Source organism: Tenrec ecaudatus, chromosome Y (assembly GCF_050624435.1).
Source record: "Tenrec ecaudatus isolate mTenEca1 chromosome Y, mTenEca1.hap1, whole genome shotgun sequence".
Classification (NCBI taxonomy): Eukaryota; Metazoa; Chordata; class Mammalia; order Afrosoricida; family Tenrecidae; genus Tenrec; species Tenrec ecaudatus.
In genome coordinates, this window is record NC_134549.1 from 18,325,596 (window position 1) to 18,337,621 (window position 12,026).

General features: G+C 45.0%; 1 protein-coding gene across 1 annotated transcript; it reads right to left on the minus strand.

The window, feature by feature from the left end:
• Positions 1-5,648: 5,648 nt before the first annotated feature.
• LOC142435684 (melanoma antigen preferentially expressed in tumors-like) lies at positions 5,649-6,821 on the minus strand. The gene has a single exon (XM_075539879.1). The coding sequence runs from the start codon at positions 6,819-6,821 to the stop codon at positions 5,649-5,651; it is 1,173 nt and encodes a 390-aa protein (XP_075395994.1).
• Positions 6,822-12,026: the final 5,205 nt, after the last annotated feature.

Here is a 12,026-nt window from a genome sequence, read left to right on the forward strand (position 1 = left end):
GGTAGTGGTGTTGAATTGTGATTTCATTTTTTCTTGTTTGTGAATTATTTTAATTCTGCATCATATCTGATTGATATTTTTCCCAGGGAAAAGAATTATAACTTTGTCACTGACAAAAATATCAATCACATATCATCGGTAAATAAAGAATTCCCCGACTATTAGTTTAGTTCTTTGCCCTCAGGGGTTGCTGGGTTGGAATGGACTTGATGGCTGTGAGGGAGGAGGGTGACTTTGACCAACATTTGTGTTGAAGTTCAAGGCTTTGTCCATCACAATTAACCTTTGTAATAATCATTTACAACTGAATCCTGTCAGTAATCCTATCTACCTTTCCTCTCTCAGAACAATCATGATAGTCATTAGTTTCTCATTAGAGAATTATGGTTTGCTGAGCGATCCCAAGTAATTCACTGCACCACGTGGGATTTTAAGGGATTAAGAGTTTTGCTTATGATCCTTAATCCTTTTACCAGTGATAGAAGCACCACCAACCAGAAGTAACTATCTCATCATTAAAGCGGGTGAAGCCCAAATCCAGGGCATCAACCAGAGGAGAATGCTCTGTCTTCTTTTGGGTCTAGGGCCGGTTCCTCATCAACTGGTAACATGTGAGAGCGTGTCCTGCCTTAGAAATCTGCCTGTATCTTAGCATCTGCCTTACATTGTGTCTAGGAAGCTTCTTGGTAAGAGACTATAGGTCCAGGGATTCAACCTAACCCATACTTCTATCCTGGATGTAGTCAACTTTGTATTATATCTCCAGGTTGCTCTCACCTAGAATCCCTTGAGAAATGAAAGTTCTGTACAGCCACACCTCAGAGAAACTCCCTTTATATCTATTTCCTTGGGGTTGTGAAGGGATGAGTGCTTGGATGTGCCAGACACAGCTGCCTCAGAGAGCTCCTGACCTCTCTATCTCCTTTCTTTCTGCAGAGACATCAGACTTCTCTCTGCTCACATCTCTAAAATCCCTTGGTAGATGATAGGATCTGGATCCACACCTCAGAAAACTCCCGGGACATCAATCTGACAAAGATTGAGAAGGGATTGAACAGTACTACCCCCACCCTGATCCTTTTACTAAGGAATGTCTTCACACAAGATTCCATTATAGCAGATCCACTCATGGAAGCCACATTATATCATCAAACAATAAAATTAATCAAACTCAGGTGCAAAGGCAATGATGACAGAAAGATATAGGGGATGACAAGCCTCCCCATATCTCTATACCCTGTTTATGCTGAGTAGAGCAGCTGAATGCACTCAGATGAACACACCCTGGAATGCATGCAGCTCCTGCAAAACAGAAAGACTGATATTCAAACCGTGATCTTCTGGCTTGCATCCCAAAAGATAAACTATTGAAACAGTCCAGCATCCCATCATGTACACCACCACTCCATGGTTTCTGAAGGAGTGAATGGTGCCTGGAGCATGTAACTTGTTCTTCTCTGTGGAGCACCTGGTGGGCGTGGCCCGTACATTCATTCTAGGATCCCACATAGTCTCATAAAAAATAAAATAAAACAAACTCTGCACTATTGCGTCCCTTACACCTCATTGCCAAACTGCAAGACACATTAGGGCGGATCTCCACTTCCTTGCAAGCTAAACATCACCGGTTCTCAACCTATGGGTGGCTACCCCTTTAGTGGTTAAACGATTCTTTCACAGGGGTCCCCTAAGACTATCGAAAAACACATATTTTCGAAGGTCTTAGGAAGAGACTCTGCTCCTCTATGCATCTCCTAGGCGTCTGCTCACATGCAGATACCCCCCCACACAAGTACCCAGCGTGAAGACAGTTACCCATGCTACACCATGCTTCAAAACCAAATGTCATCTATTTGTAATTAGAAATAAATATTCCACAAAGTGTGATTATGTATTGTTTTGTGATTAATCACTATCCTTTAATTATGTTCCATTTCTAAAATGAAATATCTGTATGTCTGATATTTACATTACGATTCAGAAGAGTAGCAAAATTACCGTTATGAATGAAGTAGCAACAAAAATGATTTTATGGTTGGGGGTCATCACAGGAGAAGGAACTGTGTTAAAGGATCGCGACATTAGGAAGGTTTAGAACCAGTGCTATGCATCATAGGCTCCCGGGCTTATTGGCATCACTCCATGCCCCCTTCCCAGGAACACAGAAAGAATATGCACACTCTTGCTGACAAATGGAAATTTATTTCCTGTAGCTTATGATGCAGGTTAAAGTATTACAAAATCTTTCTCCCATTATACAAGGAATAATTGCAAACTATGTAAGGATTTATCAAGCATAAATTCATTCTTCCCTACTATCCCTTGGTAGAAAGATAAACTTAGGGGACTACCTGCAGGTCAGTGGTTCTCAACCTTACTGATGTTACGACCCAGTAATAGAGTTCCTCATGTTGTGGTGACCTGACCCTCCAACCATCAAATTATTTTCGTTGTTACTTCCTAAATGTAATTTGCTACTGTTATGCATAATAATGTAAATATCTGATACTCGGGATGTATTTTCATTGTTACAAATTGACCATAATTAAACACACTTAAAGCACAGTGATTAATCACAAACAATATGTAATTATGTATTGTGAAATATTTATGTGTTTTCCGATGGTCTGAGGCCACCCCTGTGAAAGGATTGTTTAACCCCCACAGGGATTGCGCCCCACAGGTTGAGAACCACTTCTGTAGGGGATGACTGTATCTGTCTCTTGGCATTGGATCAAAGTCTTTGTCACCATTCCATATTTGGTGTCCTGATATTTCACTTCCTGCTCCCTCAGGAAATTTGTTGAATCCAAAATATTTCCAGAGAGTCTGAAACATCTCACATGAACTGTCTGGTTCAAATAAGAAGCAAACGAGTTCAGGCAGAACAGTGGCAGCTGCAAAACACCACTACACCATGCACACAGTCTTGTTGCACCAGTTTGAAGAAATCCTCAAAAAGAGCAAGTTAAGGTCTGTAGGAAGCATCCAGCTGACCAAGGTGTTTACTAATGGGTGACTATTTAGTCCCCTGAGCCTCTGTGTCTCTGCAGACAAAAATGTTGCAAACTGACTATTTGTGACTTTGCTGCTAAAAAGCATTGAGGGACAACTCAGTTAATTAGGATCCCTTTGAGGCTCTCTTGAATCTTGTATCCCTGTGATTGTCTTTGAACCTAGTGCTTTTATTATTCTAAGGTTAAGAAACTGTGACCAGTTGAGGTACATTTGCATAGATAAGAGTTTAGGAATGTTTAAGTGCTTTGATGTTTGTTTTGTAACCAAGTCCTGTGTAAGAAGAGTATATATACCAAGATTTGAATGTACTGGAGACTTCAGTCTATTGCATTGGAGTCCTCCCTGTCCCATGCTTTGTACATAGCTCTTTCTGTTCCTTTCATCCACACGCCTCAGTTCTAACCCAGCTTGATGCGGGATAGCTGGTCTAATCCCCCGCAAAGGTCCAGTCCCAATAGAGTTCAGCTGCCTCCAACAGAGAAACGGTGTGCATCATCACCAATTAGGGTAGCGATGAGAAGATGGGGCATTCCAAAACACTTAGAAAAATCATTGTCATTTTATGTCAGAGAACGTTAGCAGTCATCCTCCTGGGCATCACTTCCGTTACCCTAAAGACATTGCTGTCTTAGACAGACTATATTCGGCATTGTAGAACTATAGCATAGGTATATTTGATTGAATATATACAGTAATATAATTTTATATATGATATATTTTATATATAATATTATTGGTAGAACTCTTATACCTCTTATAAAAATCCATACACATTTGTGCATATGTCACCACCATCATTTTCAAAACATTGTTTCCTTCTTGAGCCCATGCTCTCAGCTCCTCTTTACCCCCCTCTTTCCCCATTCTCCCACCCTCGTGACTTAATGATAAATTATAAATTATTTTCACATCTTACACTATCTGCTCTCTCCCTTCACCCACTTTTGTGTTGTTCGTCTCACTCAGGGGTGGGGTGGGTTCTACATCCATCCTTGTGATTGGTTCCCCACCACCTCCACTTCTGTGCACACCAAAATTCTACCCACATGGTATCGCAACACCCATGATTGCTTCTGAAGTTTTATCTGTCCTGGATTCCTTGTGCTGAGAGTTCTCATCTGTCCCTGTGTCTTCATGAAAAGAGTCAATCCCATATTTCCCTGGGGGAGAAAATTGTGGTTTTGAACTCTCAACCTTCTAGATGACAGCCCAACACAAAAGTCATTAGACCATTAGAGCTCTAAAATATATATAATTGCATCACTACCAAACTACAGAAAATCCTGTCCCATCCAAGTAGACATAGAGAAAGCCCCACCGCAAGTAGATGAGATATGCACAAACGACAAGACAGACAGCTGCTGCAGGAACCGTGAGTGCAGAAAGGTACAGGGATGATGAACTCCGACGTCCTTATACCCTGTTGATGCTGAGTACAGCAACCAGGTGCACTCTGACGACTGCACCCTGGGATGCACTCAGCCTATGAAATACAGGAAGACTTATGTTCAAACCCTGATCTCCTGGTTTGTATATTGATACAAACACTGGCAACAGCCACCCTGTCCATCATAGGCAGCCAATATCTCTAATATCTGAGGACATAAATGTTGTTTGAAGCAGATAAATTCGTCCTTCCCTATGGAGCACCTGGTGGGATTAATCTACAGATCTTGTGCTTATCGGCCCATTACTTTCTTCAAAGCCCCACCTGGGATAAAGTGCTGTGCAACGATGCAATAGGGTTCCCCAAATGACATCAGGAAATAACTGAAGTATCCCCTAGGTGCATTACTGAAACCAGGCGTCCTGGTACTTGCGAAGTTGGCCAAAGCCCAGCTTTGAACGTGGTAATATTGGAGGAAAAGAAGAGGGAGACCAGTGCCCCCAAATGTGGATGCCCATTTCTGCTGAGTGTGCAACCACAAACCATGTCATGAATAATTAATGTTCACTCAGGCTGCAAGAGGAATCAATACCACAATGAATGGCTTTACAGAGAGATGTTTATTTGAACGCAGTGTACACAAATTTACGCCTGGCTGTGAACAATGGGTTTCAGTGGCTTGGAAGGAAAGGGGCTGCTCTCTATTCAACAAGGGGGATTCTGAATTTCTTGGAGAGTTTCCTAGGTGGTGGAATCCAGGTTGCAGTGAATCGAGAAGATGCCCAAGATCAGACCTTCAATTCCAAAAACATGGTGCTGTCCTGCCATCCTTTATTGAGGGGGGTCAGCATCCAGTCTGCTGGAATCTTTCTTTCAATGCCTTCTACAAGGCAGGTGAAGCAAGCGAGGGTTGACTTGGGTGTGGGTGATGTCTGATGCATCCTGAAATCTTCACATCTGAAGGCGACTTTATCACAGAGAAGATTCCTGACCCTCGTGTACCTCAAGAACAAATCACTTAGGCATAGGGAACATGAACGCTTTAATATGGGGCAAGGCACCCACAGCTGGACGTTTTGGACTGACAAGACAGCGTGAAAGAGATGATGGCATCAGCTGTCCATTTGGATGAGGATGGCATGCAATGATCTGTTAGTACCTCTGTGGTTACAGAATTCTACAGAATTGACCCCGTTGGGCATCAGGATCACCATCACCTCCTCCAAGACAGGGAGGAGAGCTCCTAGTGCAGCATTCCTTGGGGGCCCAAGTAGCAATGCAGTGGGACAGGGAGCTCCAAGAACTTGCACTGAGGGGTGGTGTGCTGCAGCAGCTCCTGCAGAACATCCCAGGACACGGAGTTTCCACATAACATCAAGGTGACCAGCTGGGAGCAGCGGCCCAGTGCATTCTGCAAGGCCCTGAGGTCAGGGTCCTGGATCCCACAGCCAGCTAAGTTCAGGTGCATAAGGGTGGTGGAGACAATCTCTAGCAGACCCGGAAGGAATGCATAACTGGAGCTAGGCCTGGATAGACCACACAATACCAGGGTCCTTAGGCGGCTGGTACAGGGGCATAAAGACAGGTAACTCAAGTCCTCGTCCAAAAGCACACAATCAGTCAGGCTGAGGGTCAGCAAGGGAGATGGCAAGCGTGTGAGCAGCCGGATGAGGCAGCCCCTGGGCAGGCAGGCAGATTCCAGGAAGAGGTGCTGGAGCTGATGCAGATTGAGGAGCTGAGAGGTGAATTGGGCAAGGAGTTGCCCCACGTTGCAGTCTTTGCCGCAGTCCTTGCAACCCAAGATGACTCCAGAGAGAAAGAGGGTCTGCAGGTGACACATCCGCGCCAAGTAAGGAGCAAACCAGTTGAGGGTGTGCAGGTCCCATTTGCCATGAATTTCCACCTCCTGGACAGAGTCCAGGTGCACCATCTTCAGGATGTCCCCAAGAATGTGAAGTTGTGGGAGAGGTCCAAGAAACGCCACCTTCCTGCAGCACAGCGTTGGCAGGGCCTTCTTCTGCTTGACCCTTTCAATCAGGAAGGTGAGCAGTACATCTGAGGTAGCTTCCTCAAACCACAGGTCTGTGAGCACCTCCATGGAGGTCAGGGGCTGGTGCTTCTTTCCTGATCTGGAATGGGGTCCTTTTTCCATCTGAATTCTGCGGGGTGTGTCCTCAGGCTCTTCTGATGACATCACAGAGTCATTAGATGGGGCTCCAGCCCAGACATTCCAGAAGTTGGTGCCAGTGGGCAGCTGTAAATCCAACACTTTCAGTTTGCATCTCCTGTGCTGAGCATTCTGGGCACGCAGGATGTCAAGGCCATCGAGTGCAGCCTTTAAGATGAGCTCTCGAAACACACAATCCTCCAACAGAGCCCCTAGTGGGAGCTTTGTGAAGGGCCAGTAGTGCACCATGGCCTTCACCACCTCACTGTGTCCCTTGGCAACGGCTGCCATGAACAAGGGAGGGAAGAACTGTGTGGGCAGCCACTCAAGAGCGGCGATGGCTGAGGCCTCATTCTGCAACACGCCCTGGATGGTCAGATCTAGGAGCCTGGGTGGGTTCCTGCTGCTCATGATGATCACTCTGCTCCAAGAGGAATCCTCACCTGTGGATGGGAAAACAGGTCTGCTCAGATCTCAAGGAGAGCCACTCTGTGGACCCCGCCATCCGACAACCGTGTCCTTCTCCCATGTTCGCCTCAGAATCATTTACAAGTAGAGGGCTTTCATGTTAATGATACATATTTCAACGCACAGTGGCAGGGACTGAGAAGGCTCAGATTTCATTCCTGACTCTTACCCTTGATAGCCAGTGGCTGACAAATCCAAGCTGGGCGACTCAGATGACAGGCTTCTTCTTCAAAGGACGTTGAGACTGACAACTCCCAGAGAAGCAGGAGGGATGGCAAGATTCTGTCTCAAGTTCCCAAACCTTCAGGTCAGAAGACTGGGCTAGGACAGAACAAAGATCATTAGCTTTCAGAGAGTCCTTTTAAATCATACGACCACCCCCACAAAGACGCTATCTTCACCCTCATGGGTAGATCGCAGTAGGGCTCAGCATGGAATTTTGGCTTTTTGAAATCTGCTCAACCAGGGTGATGCCATCAGAACTGACCAACCCCTGAGAATCCAGCCCCAACCCTGTTGACACAAGCCCTCAGCCATCTCTGTGCACACTGTGCGTGAGAGAACATGGAAAACTTTGAGGAGTGTGTTAGTAGATTAGAGTGGATTTAGCAATTGTTTCCAGAAAAGGCTGCAAAACCAAAATTCTCATATGTGCAGTACAGTTTTTCCTTTGCATTTTCATGTGGGTAGCTCATTTCCCAAAGCAAAACCTTAAACCCACTGACTCTCTTCTGACTTTGAGAAACCTTATGGAAGCGAAATGCCTCTTTGGGTTCCTACGGATTGTCAATCATTCCAAGAGAGCCTGGGCTCATCTATCATCACAGATCATAATTGAACTACTGACCTCACGGGGGGGAAACCCAAAGCCTAAAAAATATGCCACCGAGATTGCATCCGTCTCGAACACAGTAGGGATTCGTGGACCCCACTGGCTGTCTATGCAGCATTGCTCTCTGGAGAAGAGTGCAGCACGTTCTCTCAGATTTCAAGGGAGATTCTTAGAGAAGCATCAACAACTGGGGGTCTTAAAACCCCCAAGTTGTGCTGTCTTATTGTTCATTTGAATACAATCCGAATCCAGGACCTCAGCTCATGGATAGGTTTCTCTCCCTGTGTGTTCTGGCCCAGTTCCTTGTCTTCTTGCAAAATGTCTAGGCTTGACTTGCCTAGGGATCACTGCGTCTCTGAACATCAGCCTTAATGAGCTCAGGAGCTTCACCAAGCAGGGGCTGCAGGTCTACAGAGGCACCCAGATCCAAGTCACCTGTCTTGCTGCAGACAGATCCTGCTTCTCTCTGCCAACTTTTCTCCAATCCCTAGCTGGGTCAAAGGTTCTGAATTCACACCTCAGGAACCTCTGCTTATATCAATCTGGTAAAGATTAAGAAAGGATTAAGGATTGCTATCCTACACAGAATCCTTTCAACTTGGACCAGCTTCCTAAAGGATCCCATCTTGCAGATCCAATCAAAGATACCACAGTTTAATGTAATAAAGGAAATAAACTGAATCCAGTGTCATTTCATGCTATACCCCCTCATGGCTACACTGTAGAACATGTTACAACTGCTCTCTAGTCCACTCAAGGTTACATATCACAAGCTTGTACACTTATTAGCCCTCGTGTGAGCTGTCTTCTTAGGAAAACAGAAAAGTTACTCATACACTTTCTGGTCATTGAAACCTTTTGTGGGAAAGCTGAAATAAAGTATCAAGACCTTACTGTCACTGTCCCTGTCCATGAATGGTAGCTACATAGAACAGAGTAAACTGCCCCTACGTGTTTCCAATGCTATAATTCTTAATTAGAACAGAAAGCCCCATATATAAAGTACAGGCATCTCTTTTGCAATGAATGCGCATTCCCATTTAACCTCAGTGGGCAGAATGACCTACTTTGGTTAACGCTGCTGTATGTCTTTCTGGGAGCAGACTGCCATCGGTGTGAACTGCAGAGTCTGGTGGTTTTGAAGTCTCCAACCCTTGATTGATGGAGGAATAAGCCCACACTGGAGCCCAGCTCCCAAACTGACATCCTTACATACCTGCCACGCTACGGAGCACATGGACCCAGCAAGTTGATACACATAATGGACCATTGCATAAAGACAAGATATTAAGACACATCAAGTCCCTGAATAGATTCTGAGGTGTGAAGGGGATTGAGGGTGAGCAGGACACCTTAATCTGTTTACCCTTCTTATATGGAGTAGAGGAAACACATCCATATGTTCAAAACACAATATAGAAACGCTCACTTCACGTAGGTCTCCAAGAGGGCCAAGATGGGTACCCCGTGTACAAACGCCTAGTTCCCTCCCAACTTCATTCCTCAGAACCACTTAGAGAATTTTCTGCTTTCTCCCTATTTCAACTTTCAGTTCCAGAGGCTGTCAAAGCTCACATTTCAGTCTTGGACTCTTACCAGTAATCAAGCAGATACAGTGGATGATGAATCCAAGATGGCAGGTCCAATGGCAGCCTTCTTCCTCAAGTGTGTTGAGACTGACAACTTCCAGAGAAGCAGGAACGATGAAACGATTCTGTCCCAAGTCCCCAAACCTTCAGGTCAGTGGAAGGGTCCAGGTCCAGAACAAAGCTACAGAGCTCTCACGGAGACCTTTTAAATCATGAGGCCACACCCACAAGGTAGCTCTCTTCCCCGTCATTGGCTGTTCAAAGTAAGTCTCAGCTTGGAATTGATGGCATTTTATGAAATCCCATCAACAAGGATGATGCCATCGTAAAGAACCAACACCTTAGAATCAAGACCCGGCCCTGTTGACAGAAACTCCCAGCATCACACCTTCCCCACCGAGATTGAGACAACATAGAAAACTTTGAGGAGTGGGTTAGCTGCTGAGAGTGGATTAAGCAATAGGTTACAGACATGGCTCTAGAGCCCAGAATCTCACATTTGCGACAGGCTTTTATCCATGTGGATAGCCATCTGTGTAGTTAATTTCCCAAAGCACAAAATTGCTTGTATGCTGTGCCTCTTCCAACTAGGAGTCAACTATGGGAAAGAACTGAAGTGCCCCTTTAGCTTCCTAATGACTGTCGATCTCTCCAGGAGTAGAGGCCTCATCAAGTCCCTCAGATTGGCTGAGAGCTTTGAACCAGTGACTTGGTGGTAAGCACCCCAGTGGATTACCAAACATGCAACCTCAATTGCATGTCCGTAGAGCACAGTTGGGATTATTAGATCATACTGGACGTGCTTTAAGGATTGACAAATGGAAAGAGCCCTGTACATTCTCTTCTCAAGTGCTCTGATGGGAGAAACAAACCAATTAGGGTTCTTAAAACAACCAGCGTTAATGGTCTGTGTATTTAGGTAGCTGGGATCCAAATCTAGGGCATCACCTGCAGGAGAAGACTCTCCCTGTGTGCTCTGGGGTGTCTTCCTTTTCTGTTTGCAACATCTCTGCGCTGGACCTCCCTTGGCGACCAGTGTGTGTTTGGGTCTCAGACTTAATTAGGGCCTAAGAAGTTCGCCAGGCGGGAACCGCACATCCAGAGAAGCTCCCTGGTCTAGGTCTCCTTTCTTCTGCTATTCAGTTAAATACTTATCAATAGTACTATCCCGGCTTTCCTCTGGTTGCTCTAAGCTTCATATGTTGGGCGGCCTCTGGTTTTAATAGTTCCAGGTCTGGCTGTATGAGGTCAGAGGAAGCATGAGGTAGCATTTGATATATTTTGTTTTCTGACCCACCTGCTTCTCTCATTCTGTTAACTTTAGAATTAGTCTATTGACCTTGGGTGAGGTTATTGATATGTATATTCCAGAAATAATGACTTATGTTTGCACGTGTTGTGTGAGAGTGTGTAACTGTATTGTGTTAAGCTTCCTTGTTCTTCATGTATAACATTTTTGCGTGGGGTGTGGCTCTCCATGTGTGTGTTGGTGCTTGTGAGGAAATGATGGCTTCAGAGTTGTGTGTGGTTGTCACTGATATTTTTCTCACAGTATATCATGTTGTGCTTTTTGTGGTGGTGGTGTTGTATTTTGATTTCATTTCTTCTTGATTGTGAATTTTATTTCTCACTCTTATTAGATCAATATGTGTTCCAGGAAACAGAATGATAATCTCATTACAGAGAAAAGTACCAATCACATATGAGGGGAAATACAAGAATTCCCAGACTAGAAGTGCAGTTCTGTGCCCCATGGCTTTGCTGGGTTGGAATGGGCTTGACGCTAAGAGTGAGGTTGGGGACAGTGACCCATCTTTGTGTTGAGAGATCAGGCTTCGTCCATCACAATTAGCCTTTGTAATAATCACTTACAACGAAATCCTGTCCTTAGTCCCCTCTACCTTTCCTTTCTCAGAACAGTCGTGATACTCAGCAGTTTCTCATTAAAAACCCATGGTTTGCTGAGAGATCTCAATTAATTCACTGCAGCACATAGGATTTTAAGGGATTACGGGTTTTGACTAGGATCCTTAATCATTTCACAGTGATAGAAGCACCACCACCCTGAAGTAATTGTCTTATTATGGTGTGTGAAGCACAAATTCAGGGCATCTACCTGAGGAGAATGCTCTGTCTTCTTTTGGGTGTAGGACCGGTTCCCAGTATACTGATAGTATATGAGAGTGTGAACTGACTCTGAAAAATGACTGTATTTTAGCATCTGGCTTTGCCTGGGTCTAGGTAGATCACTGGGAAGGGATTGCCAATCCAGAGTCACACCCTGATCCACACCACTTTCCTGGCTGCAGACAGCTATGTATTCCATCAGCAGGGTGTGCTGTCCTTGAATCCCATGAGAGATGAAAGTTTAGTTTAGCCACACCTCAGAGAAACTCGCTTCCTTTCTATTTCCTTGGGGTTGTGAAGGGATGAGTGCTTGGATATGCCAGACACAGCTACTCCATGGAGCTCCTGACCTCCTCATCTCCTTTCTTTCTGCAGGGAGATCAGGCTTCTCTCTGCTCACTTCTCTAAAATCACTTGGGAGTTAGAAGTTTCAGGATC

Bases quoted from the DNA above. Each gene is read 5' to 3' on its own strand.
- LOC142435684 (XM_075539879.1), bottom strand. From the start codon at position 6,821: ATGGTGCACTACTGGCCCTTCACAAAGCTCCCACTAGGGGCTCTGTTG.